Source organism: Gloeophyllum trabeum, assembly GCF_000344685.1.
Source record: "Gloeophyllum trabeum ATCC 11539 unplaced genomic scaffold GLOTRscaffold_00024, whole genome shotgun sequence".
Classification (NCBI taxonomy): domain Eukaryota; kingdom Fungi; phylum Basidiomycota; class Agaricomycetes; order Gloeophyllales; family Gloeophyllaceae; genus Gloeophyllum; species Gloeophyllum trabeum.
The window spans coordinates 106727-117472 of NW_006920433.1; the positions used below are offsets into that span (position 1 = coordinate 106727).

Sequence of the window (10746 nt, forward strand, 5' to 3'; positions counted from 1 at the left end):
CTATAGAATATAGTGGCTTCATGCAAGTTAGATTGTAGAGCTAGCTTCGCGGTACCTCATATAAATAGCTGCACTATTATATGCTGAAGCCTACGCGAGGCAGCTAAATGACAGTTCCACCTATGTCTCAGGGTTGAAGAGGCTTTCTCGTGCTTCGGGCTTTGGTCGAGTCGGTGCTTGTGGAATAATTCATGCAACGCTGGGAAATCATTATGACAGATTTCAGGGTAGCAATTCAAGCCCCTGGCCTATCTGCCACCTACTTAAAAGGACCCTGCGTGTCGCGCAGATATGTGGTACTAAACGTGCAATAAAATGCCTACTTGAGGAATCACCGGAACATCAAGGCATCGAGGACGCATGGGACCAGCCACACTGGCAGCCACCGGCATTACCCGAGTTCTACTGAACGCCACCGGTGCTCGCAACATCGAACAACATCAGTACAGGCATGAACTCCACATCATTTCTGTGTCTATCGTGGTCGGCACTCCGAGGATATCGGCTGCTCGATGTAGTGTAATGTGCTTGAAATAGCAGTGAGCGTGGACATCTACCTGATAATTCCCATGAATATGTCGGTGCGCCAACAACCGCGGAGAGCCTACACTGACAATCCAAGTCTGGTTTCGGAGCTCTTCTCACAGCTCCTGCCACTATGGCTCGCTGGCCTCCCACGAACGCCTCCGCTTTCCTGCTACCCGGAACGACGGACGTGCATAGCCGGCCGGATCGTGGGCTCTCGTGTCGCCCGTCCCCTATATTGACGCAACCCCCGTATCCCCTCTGTGTAATCCCTGTCCTGTCCCGCGCCAACACCTTTGCGGGAGCGGTCTAGAGTCGTCCTTGGCTGGTATTTAACTGATGTCCATCCCTGCCGATAAACGCCCGGTCCTGGCTCGCCACCCTTCGGAGGATCCCCCGCCGTTCTCCTCAAGACCCGTCACTCGCGCGCCCTCATACGTAGGAATCCCGACTATGACTTCTATCGACGCCTCCACGAATGGAAGCACTTCGCGTGCTGCGGTACCTGATATATCCGACCCCCAGGCTTGGACGGAGCGCCTCTCAACTTCGTTCTCCGCCATGGCAAACGAGATCGCTGCGGCCTCACAGGCGCTCGCGGCGTCCCAGCAGCAGCGGAAATATGATGATGCGCCGTCGTCAACGACGTCGCTCGAGGTCGACGTTGCAGCGCTCGGCGCGCGCTTAGAGGCTATCGAGGCGAAGCAGGAAACGCTCAGTCAGGAACTCGAGGGGCTGAAAGAGATTATCGGACAGAAGCCGGAAGAGGGAAGCCCAGAGGCGAGGATGGAGGCACTCGAGAAAAAGCTCAACGAGTTAGCGGACACTGTCAAATTAGAGTACGTGTTTCTCCCTCTTTCTGCGTTGTCCCCGAGCCAGCTTACATGGCGTATGACAGTCAACAGCGGCTGTACGCCCGGCTATGTAACGCCAGCATCCGACATCAGACGGCGACCGTGAAAGCGCCCCCTACTGCGAACGGCAAACCGGCGCCCAATTTCCCCGGTACGAAAGGGGAGTTTGAACATCTCACCAGTACGTTCCTAAACACCTGTCCGTCTCAAGCTGACGACGTACGTGCAAACAGAGGAACGATACGAAGGCTTGATGAAGGCGTTTGGTATCCCTATCAAGGGAGATACAGACGCGAAGAGGGAGGCGGTGAGAGAGTTCTTGGGGCTACCTGGATGGCTCGGCGCGAAAGCAAACAACTGAGTGGGCTTGTATTGGACTATTTGTGTGTCTATCTATCTTATCTCTCTGTCTGCGAGCCATTCTCTCTCTCTCTATGGCGTTTATATTATCCTGCTATCGCTATTATCCGCTGTGGCATGAGGGATATGGAATACCGAAGAAGTAGCAGCAACCCAAACTCGATTCGCTGCAGGGCGTGATGCACCATTCGTTGGGGCCGAGATCACCTGCAGAGTCGAATGCTTACTTGTGGCCTGTTTCTCTATGCTTCGGCAGATGCCCGTCGCGAGGACCCATCGTGAGGGCCACAACAGCTAGCACTCGGTGCTGGGGCTTGTACAACTCCTCTGAAACGATCTTACAAGACCCGTCACCGATAGGCTCAAATAATGAAATGATAGTTATACACATATTACAGGCCTCCTCCGTCGATGCTAGACCCCTTTCCACCAAGAGCCGGTACATCTCGTCCATAGGGTCGATACCCGGATTATCGTTACTCGCGTGGGCGGCATACCACCGAAAATCAATTTCAGACAATTTTCAACTCCATCTCCAAACGAAGTAGATACTCTCGGAAGTTAAAAGCGGCCGCATCCATGGAGCCGATCCAAATTCAACGGGGCAGGTATCGGCTTCTCCGACATCTCACAGCACTCGAATTCTATGTCTGCTCATGGGAGATATCGTGAGCAAGCATCCTACGAACCGTGCATGGGGGGACGCACCGCGAATCGGTAGCACCTCTACCTTGACTATCTCGTGGCACCATGCTAACAATTCTCGCGCCGCATACGCGTCCATTTCTGGATAGAAACGCAATGTAGTTATGGGCAACCCGATGACTTGCCGAGTAGCTACGAAATTGCGGATATAGTCCCCGCCATCCTCGTCTACCTGATCAAAACCTATGTCAAGTGTTACAGTGTCCAAGGATGGGCAGAGTCGTTGTGGCTCCCCGTCTCCCATATGGAGGGCTAGCGCCTCCAACAGCTCCTGGCCGTCCTCCTGAGGAGCGTTTATCCAGAGATGCTGGATGTTTGGGAATTGTACGAGCATTCTGGAAGATAGAGAGTGTCCCAGGCCAATCCTCCCTTCTCCAGCATGGATATGCAGCCGGAACAGCGACTCTGACCCGCACGCCATCGGACTTTTCTCCAGTACTTGCATGAGACCTTCGCAGGCCGGCCGAGACAAGAATAGTAGCTGGAGTGATTCCAACCTTGGAGCAATGAATATCTGGAATAGTTCTGGAATGTTGAAGCCGTCTACACGCGAATAGTTTAATACGCTAAGTTTCAAAGACGTCAACGAAGTAAGGGGTAGCGGGTAGGGATGGAGGGATGGGAAATCAGGGTCACTGTGGAAGATGTTTCCGTCAAGGCCGAGATGTGTCAATGTGGGACACTGCGCAAGGAGGCTGCGGAATACCGTCGGAGTGAGTCGCTCATCATAGTCGGGCTGTATCAACTCCAGGCTGGTTAACCTGCGGAAAAGGTGGAGATTTGGGAAGACCGATAGACCAGACAGCTGCATCTGCGCCAGTGACGGTGCTCCATGTTCAAACAGTTCACCCAGACAATCCAGGCCCTGCCACCAGGCGCAAAAGTGTTGAAGGTGGGGCACATGGACGGAACAGAGTAACTGCTGGAGTCTTTCCGAGTATAGCGATAATTCTGCGACTTGTTCCCAGTTAGACCAGGACGACTCGCCAAGATGAAAGGACTGCCAGCGGTCTGCACATTTTATAAGATCAGTCATGACGAAAAGAAGTCTATCGACTCCCCCGTTGGTTGAGGTCCTTCTAGGGCGGGCCGACCTGAAGCTAAACAATATCTTCAGCAAACAGGGTGCTGACCGCTGGACTTGCAATTGCAGGAGGCCCGGCGACATGTTCGGAGAAGCCTGGATAAAGCGCCATAAGGTAGGCGTGCGGGTCAGAATCTCCCTCCAGCGCTTGTTGACCCACGACAGGATGAACGGCAGCTGCGTCGAGTGAATCGGACGTGGGACAGCATCGGCAAAATTCCATATCTTGACCAAGATCTCTTCCGGGAGAACCTGTACAGGTGAGACGCGCGAGTTGAGCAATTGACGTCGCTCCCTAAGCTCTTTCAAGTCTTTCTCTACCTCTCGGAGCCGCTCTTCGGTGGGTTGTAGACGTTCCGACTGGGCACGAATGGATGCATCCAGGTCAGACAGCGCTGCATTAATGCACTCGCGAAACCTTGCGGTTAGGAGGCTATCTGGGGCAACTCGGGTTTCGACGTGAGCTCTTTCGTCGGTGAGGGCCTCGAGGTCTTTCCGAATATTGTCGTATTCTTGACGCAGTAGACTAGCAAGTGACTGCTTCTCTGGAATTTCAGCTATGACTGCTTCCAGTTCTTGCACATAAACAGGGTTCCTGAGGTTATTCATCCCGCCTTCGACAGGCGAGCCCTCAGCCATCGACTTCGGCTAATACGTGAACCCAATCCGTAGTGACTCTGAGACTCGCTTGATAGAGAACCTGCTGTGACGGTAAAGATACAGTCGTTTGCATAAGAAACTGAACATCACGTTTCTGCGCGCGCTGTTTGTCCGTGCCAAATATGCCCTTTTCGGGTAACTTCAGACGGCCTCTCGCGGGGCTCATTGGCTAGGTAAGGACTTGTAGATGTCTGGAGGGGAATCAAAGGGCTTCGTAAATTGCATGCAATGTATAATATATAGCTGTACTTAGTATAATCAGTCATTCTAGTATGTCTACAGTGTTTTGAGGAACACTCTGCCCTCCGGTAAGCCCTTTGCCGCGCGTTTGCCGATACCCGAAAAGGGCATATTTGGCGCGGACAAACAACGCGCGCGGCAACGTGATGTTCAGTTTCTTATGCAAACGACTGTAAGTTTTTTCACCAGACAGAGTGGTGGCTTTTCAAGGAAGATGAGGCCACTTATCCTGAGGAAATTAAGGCGTTCCTCCCACGGTCCTGCCTTTGCTGCCGGACGACGGAGCCGACCGGTATTTCTCCGGAGCCATTGCCGGACTCTTGGACAAGATCAGCCACATTCACGTTGTGGCGCGCATCAATGCACCGTTGCCTCCAGATACCGGAAATTGTAGGTCAGGTGGATGAGTCGCTTGGGCAAACTGCAATGTCCTCGATAGTGAAGACGAGCTCTGCTCTCGACTATGGAGAGCCTGTGCCTGGTCGGAATGTACTTGCTCGTACGTGTAAAGCATTTCAAGAGCCCGCTTTGAATGCTCTCTGGCGATGACAAAAGTAGCTTGACGAGCCTCATCAATTGTATGCCCGATGATGTATGAGGGGTCAAAAACGGAGAATCGGTGCGTCCCATAAATGTAACTGACTCGGTGGGCTTCCTGTCTATTGGCGGTACTCTTCCGCACCCTACTAAGTAGTAGGTTTGCCTGAGATACCTTCCGTCTCAATAAGACTGATTCCATTAATATGCTTCGAAAGTCCAGTTCATTATGATGAGATCCACCAATTGCGACTGAACCCTAACATCGATACCATCTGGGTGAGGGATGCAGATGGGGCCCGCGTCCGACGAAGTGTAGTCACGGAGTACTTGCGGATGCTGACACGGGCCAGACAAGAGGAGCGTGCGCACTGCCTCGAAGAGCTTGCGAGTGCGTAAATGGAGACGGTAACCGGGAGTGATTGCTGCTTCCTACATAGCTCCGGTTTCTGTATACCTACAAGAAATGTAACTAATGCACTGTCATATCCATACGGACTCCAAAAACTTGGCATGTAGCCATCGTTGGGCAGAACTAGTCATCAATGAAAGGCTAATATAATTCTACCTTCAGTGTATAGCCCCATCAATCCTCAATGCGACAGGCGCCAGAGATATGTCCGACACACTCTTATCCCTGCAGGTGTAAATGTCAATAACAGAGAAAAGCAAAATATCTGTTAATATGGTCTAGATTTGTACATTTTCGCACCCTCCGAAATCATTCCGACGTTACAACACATAACGGAAGTCCCTATTCTGTCTATCCGTCAAATCAAGGAACTCCTAACCACCAGTCAATGCATCAACGCCCGCACAAACACGGCATGAAAGCACAAACGGAAACGCACCTTGTCAACCTTGCGCTCGACGACGTTGCCCTTCCCGTCGACGGTCTCGATGTACACGTCGTCGTACGTCTCGTCGGGCGGCTCGCTGTCGCGGCGCTTGTTCTCCGCGGCGAGCAGGCGGCGGATGATGAGGAGCAGCGCGGGGCAGATCACGTAGCAGATGCCGATGATGATCCAGGGGACGTGGTTACTGTGAGAGGTTAGTGGCAAGACGAGCGAGGGAGACGGGAGGACGTACCGAGGCTTGTAACGCTGTTGCCACATGAACGGACCTAGTACGAGTCAAATCATGATGAGGACAGAAAGGTGGTACGTGCGGACTCACCGGCGGCGTTTCCGACGCAGTACGCCGAGAGCATAATAGCATTTGCTACGAACATCTCGTCAGGACGTCCGACCACGGTAGGGAGGACATAAAGACGCTTACTCGTTACTTTTTTCGTATGCCCCGCAGTCACACTCGAAAGCCACGACAACGAGAGCACAAAGCCAGTTGTCCCGACACCTAGGCACCAGTCCGCGATCAGCTTCGTCATCTTCGAAACTGAAGCTATATCCACATACCTGTCAACCACTGTCCGAACAGCAGCCCGACCTTATCGCTCCAGGGCAGCGTGTTGATCAAAATCACGCCGAGGAGGTTCGGCGCAAAGTACACCGCGCCGACCCACGCGCGAGCGTTCTTCATGCGCGCGGCGAGCGTGACGCCCGTCCAGATCGTCGCGATCTCGATGAAGCCGTCGACGCAGCCGAGGAGCGTGGTTTGCAGGTTGCTGAAGCCGAAAGAGGAGACGATGATCGTGCGCTGGTTCGTGAGCGAGTTGGGCACGTTGTCGAGCGCGGAGAAGAGCGCGAAGAGCCAGGTCTTGGGGTCGGTGAGGGCTTCGATCATTCTGGGTAATGTTGGTGAGCGGGAAGGGGCTGGATGGGAAGGGCGGGGAGACGTACTGCTCTTTCTTGAAGTGCTTGTTTTCGACGCCGGTTTGGTTTTCCTGCGGCACAGTGAGCATTCGCGAGACGGAGTAGGCGGCGAGCGTACCTTGATACGTCGAACCGCCTTTGCGCGTTCGTCCATCGTCAGGAACCACGCGTTCGTGGGAGAGTCGGGGAAGAGGAACCTGTCGTCGCAATGGAGATGACTCAACGCTGGCGTTCAAAATTCAAGCAAACGTACCAGTACGCGACCGCGGTGATGAGTGTCAAGATGCCGGTGATGATCATAAGCCTATGAGATCTCAGCAGCAGTTCGGCGTACGAGGCAGAGGGCGGACTCACCATTGCCACGGCTCAAAGCCTTCCGTCTTGATATGCAGCGTCCCGAAACTGATGAAGCCGGATATGATCTGAGCTGTAGAGCGTCGCTACGTCAGCGCGCGTACGAAACGACCCCCTTTTCGTTGGCGACGTACCCGTTCCGTTCATCAAGACTGCACGAGTACGAATGGTCAATCGAACGTAGATAATATACATCGAGCTGCCACTTACACCAATATCCGACGCGCAGCGTCTGCTCGGTGCGCGTGTAGAACATGGAGCTGACGATCATGAACCCGGCCGTGATTGCGCCCTCGCACGCGCCGAGGATGAACCGCACGGCGAACAGCCCGCCGAAGTTCTTGCAGGCGGCGTGCAGGCAGAGCACGGTGCCCCAGATGAGGATGTTGATGCTGGCAGCGGGCGCGGCGTCGGTCTCGTTGAGAGGCAGAGCAGAGCGGAGACGCACCTCATCCATTTGCCCACGGGGAAGCGCTGCAGGGCAAGGTTCTGCGGGTACTCGAAGGCAAGATAGCTGAGGTAGAATATTGTGCCGAGCCTGGTGACAGCGAGTCAGAGCCGCTCGGTGCAGGAACGTCGTTTGACGTGCCAATTGTATCTGCAATAGCAGTCACGCGGTCGGTCAGCATATGGATCTCATCGTACTTGATGACGAGGAGACGTACTCGTTAGTCGTGAGATGAGTAGCTTCGCTGCATTTCTGACATGTCGGTCTCGGGGAGACGAAACGAGGATGTAAGAACTCACCGGATACCGAGGATGGCGGAGCTACCCAGAGTCGTCTTGTCCATGAATTGGATCCTGATGTCCAGGCGCCTTAGACGTGTTCGCAGTTCGTACAGACGCACGCTTACCAGTAGAGAACTGATAGATCACGGGTTAGTAGTGTAGTGGAGATTTAACCGACCACATGGTGAGACTCACTGCACATCATAGGCATGATATGCCAATCGATCTTCCGCCTATTCGCTCTTAGAGACACCGTAATGTACGTCTAAATCGCACTCACCGAATCCTAATCGACTCTGCCTCGTCCAGGACGATGTCGGCGCCGGCGACGAGCTGCGCACCGGTGTCCACCTCCTTTGTCGTGACGGAGACATTGTGCGGAAGCTTCTCGTCCTGGTAGGCCACCTTGTCGCTGATGGAACGGTCCGACATGGTAGCGGCGGTCAGAGGGCGTCAGGAAAGCCAGCGTCCACGCCGAGCGATGTGCCTGGCTTTTGAACGGAAGGCAGCGGGGCCAACGGCATATTATCGCAGGCACCCGTGATAAGGTTAAACATGGTGTATTGCGCGATTGGAAGCTGATTGGCCTCGAACGGCGGTGGAGGAGATAAGTTGGCGTTCAAGGAAGACGCGTCGCCTGGAAGACTGTTTAGCCGACGAACTTGATAGCGGTTTATCTAATCGAAGATAGCATTGCTGGCGTCTACATGGACCCACAACGCCTATGCAACCGCTTCTCGTCGAACCTGCGTTGTGGTAGCTTCACCCTGTTGTCCGTCGATTGCAAGCGTTTCTCGAGCTTTGTCTCACATCCTCTGCACTCTCAGCCCCACTCTCAGCAGGTGTCATTCGCGGCGCTCTCAATTAGTAAAGTCGATCGATCACGCGATAGGGCGTCTGTCCGTATCCGGCAGCCGTACTTGGCTTCATTTCGGACATCTCTCGTATCTCCTCTTGCTCTCCGATGCCTTCAGGTCCGAGAGCAAACTCGCGGACCAAGTAATCCCTGCCCTCAAGGACTGAGGATCCGAAATGCCACTGCGGGGAACGCGGGAGAGGGGTCGGATAATATCGCAAGTATTCGCTGTCCATAGACAGTCTTACGCACGTCCTCCTCGTCTGCCATAGCCATACCGAACAGCCCGGCGCACGAGAGGTAATTCCGACGGACTTATCGCGACAATGCCGGGTTGGATCAACACGTACGGGGGCCAGCTATGGGTCATGACAGACTCGTACCGCGCCGTTCGGACGATCTCGGATGACGATGCTCTTCTGAATCGTGTACGTTTGGTATGTACTGATGCACTACCTCGCAGCCTCTTGATGTCACAGCTCGCGTACCTATCAAACCGCTCGTACGTCTTCGAAGACTACGTGTGGTCAAAACTCCCCTTTCCGTACACCATCTACGACTTCGCGCTACGACCAACGCGCATGCCCATCAACGCATTCATCTCGGGGCCTAGCGCCGGCGGGCCCATGTCCGGCCCCCAAGCGGTGAGTTCGGAGTTCTGGGACTCCGTCTGTCCAAAGGAGAAGCGGCGGATTATCACCACGGAAGGAGCGCCGCCGAGCAAGGGGACGGACGGCAGCGTGCTGATGGACTGGTGGGTGCAGCGGCTCGCGAAGGTCGAGGATAGCTGCGTCGAGATGGAGCAGGATTCGCTAACAGACCCTATATTCGACAAATAGTAAGTCCGCGCCTGTTTCTCTTGTGTCCTATCCGAGGCTAATTGCTCCAAGCCTCTTCGGCGGGAAGGAAATCCTTTCCCTGTGGCCGGGTCTCTCCGCCTCCCCCATCCTCACCGATTTCATGTGGTCCCCCCTCGTACACTCCGCAATCTTCCGAAACTTCCCCATCCTCCGACCATACTCCGCCAAGGTTCTCTATGACTCTTCCACCACGGGCGTCCTCCCTGGGCTCGTCGCCGTACACCCCCGCCGTGGCGACTTCAAACGGCACTGCGCGCGTCTCGCCGGCTGGAACTCGGAATATATGGGCCTCAACCAGTTCCCGTCGCTGCCGGACAAGTTCGATCCCACGCCGTATATCAACACGACTCGCGAGGACGAGAAGACGGAGTACTACTTCGAGCACTGCCTACCGACGACGGAGCAGATTGTCGAGCGGCTACGTAAGGTGCGGGAGGACCACCCGAGCTTGAGCCGCGTCTACCTCCTCACGAACGGGTGGGGCTGGTGGCTTAGCGGGCTCAAGGACGCGCTGCGCGAGGATGGATGGGCGGACGCGACAAGTTCGCTTGACATTCAGCTCGACGCTGCGCAGAGCTACGTCGGTATGGCCGTTGACATGGCCATTGCTGAAAAGGCGGAGGTGTTCGTAGGGAAATGGGGTGAGTCGGGCATCATCTTCCTTTCGCAACACATGCTGACATTGATGCTATCCCAGTTTTCGAGTCTGTCATCGAACGTGGTCATGTTGCGTATGGCGAAGGGCCTGGAGCCGGCGTCCAATCGGTTCCTGTAGAGTCGTTATGTTTTCTGCATCGCATTGTATCAATAAGTTATGTACGGATCCCGATACCAGCTATAATATCACTATGTACATTCACAAAAGACTGATTGTGTGAGGTGGGTACATGGGACGTCTGCATTTTGGCGGACTCGACAACAGTGCAGAGGTGTCTGTCCACCTAGTGCAGCAGAACAATCGGTGTTGCAGCTGAGGCAAGGGCTGAGGACGGGGAGAGGCAAGGAGACATTCATGGATAACCAGTGGTTGGGGGAAGCAAGCGTGGCTGGAAAGGAAATGAATAGATTGCAGAAGCATGTCCCTATTGAAACACCCAGGTTCCGATGCTCTCCGAGGACAGCATGAGGATGTAGCAGTGGGAGGGGAATAAAGACATGAAAAAGCAATAGAAATTGAACCACTCACCTGGGGCACAAAACACTTGTACCA

At 54.3% G+C, this 10746-nt stretch overlaps 4 protein-coding genes across 4 annotated transcripts; 2 read left to right on the forward strand and 2 right to left on the reverse strand.

The window, feature by feature from the left end:
• Positions 1-978: 978 nt before the first annotated feature.
• On the forward strand, positions 979-1806 carry GLOTRDRAFT_82505 (uncharacterized protein; the record flags this gene model as incomplete). Its single annotated transcript, XM_007873086.1, has 3 exons — positions 979-1364; positions 1424-1560; positions 1613-1806. 3 exons carry the CDS (start codon positions 979-981, stop codon positions 1738-1740), a joined length of 651 nt encoding a protein of 216 aa, XP_007871277.1. The 3' UTR covers positions 1741-1806.
• Positions 1807-2300: 494 nt separating this feature from the next.
• On the reverse strand, positions 2301-4167 carry GLOTRDRAFT_134106 (uncharacterized protein; the record flags this gene model as incomplete). The annotated part of the gene is made up of 2 exons (XM_007873087.1): positions 2301-2389; positions 2448-4167. The coding sequence occupies 2 exons, from the start codon at positions 4165-4167 to the stop codon at positions 2301-2303; spliced, it is 1809 nt and encodes a 602-aa protein (XP_007871278.1).
• Positions 4168-5365: 1198 nt separating this feature from the next.
• GLOTRDRAFT_67095 (MFS general substrate transporter) lies at positions 5366-8227 on the reverse strand. Its single transcript, XM_007873088.1, has 19 exons — positions 8101-8227; positions 8016-8053; positions 7946-7955; positions 7839-7892; positions 7753-7783; positions 7681-7685; positions 7540-7629; positions 7302-7483; positions 7226-7243; positions 7092-7164; positions 6991-7041; positions 6856-6934; positions 6765-6808; positions 6381-6709; positions 6244-6321; positions 6142-6186; positions 6055-6088; positions 5817-6006; positions 5366-5751 (listed from the first exon to the last, which is right to left on the reverse strand). The coding sequence occupies exons 2-19, from the start codon at positions 8029-8031 to the stop codon at positions 5698-5700; spliced, it is 1383 nt and encodes a 460-aa protein (XP_007871279.1). The 5' UTR covers positions 8032-8053; positions 8101-8227; the 3' UTR covers positions 5366-5697.
• Positions 8228-9146: 919 nt separating this feature from the next.
• On the forward strand, positions 9147-10394 carry GLOTRDRAFT_101820 (uncharacterized protein; the record flags this gene model as incomplete). Its single annotated transcript, XM_007873089.1, has 3 exons — positions 9147-9514; positions 9567-10164; positions 10234-10394. 3 exons carry the CDS (start codon positions 9147-9149, stop codon positions 10309-10311), a joined length of 1044 nt encoding a protein of 347 aa, XP_007871280.1. The 3' UTR covers positions 10312-10394.
• Positions 10395-10746: the final 352 nt, after the last annotated feature.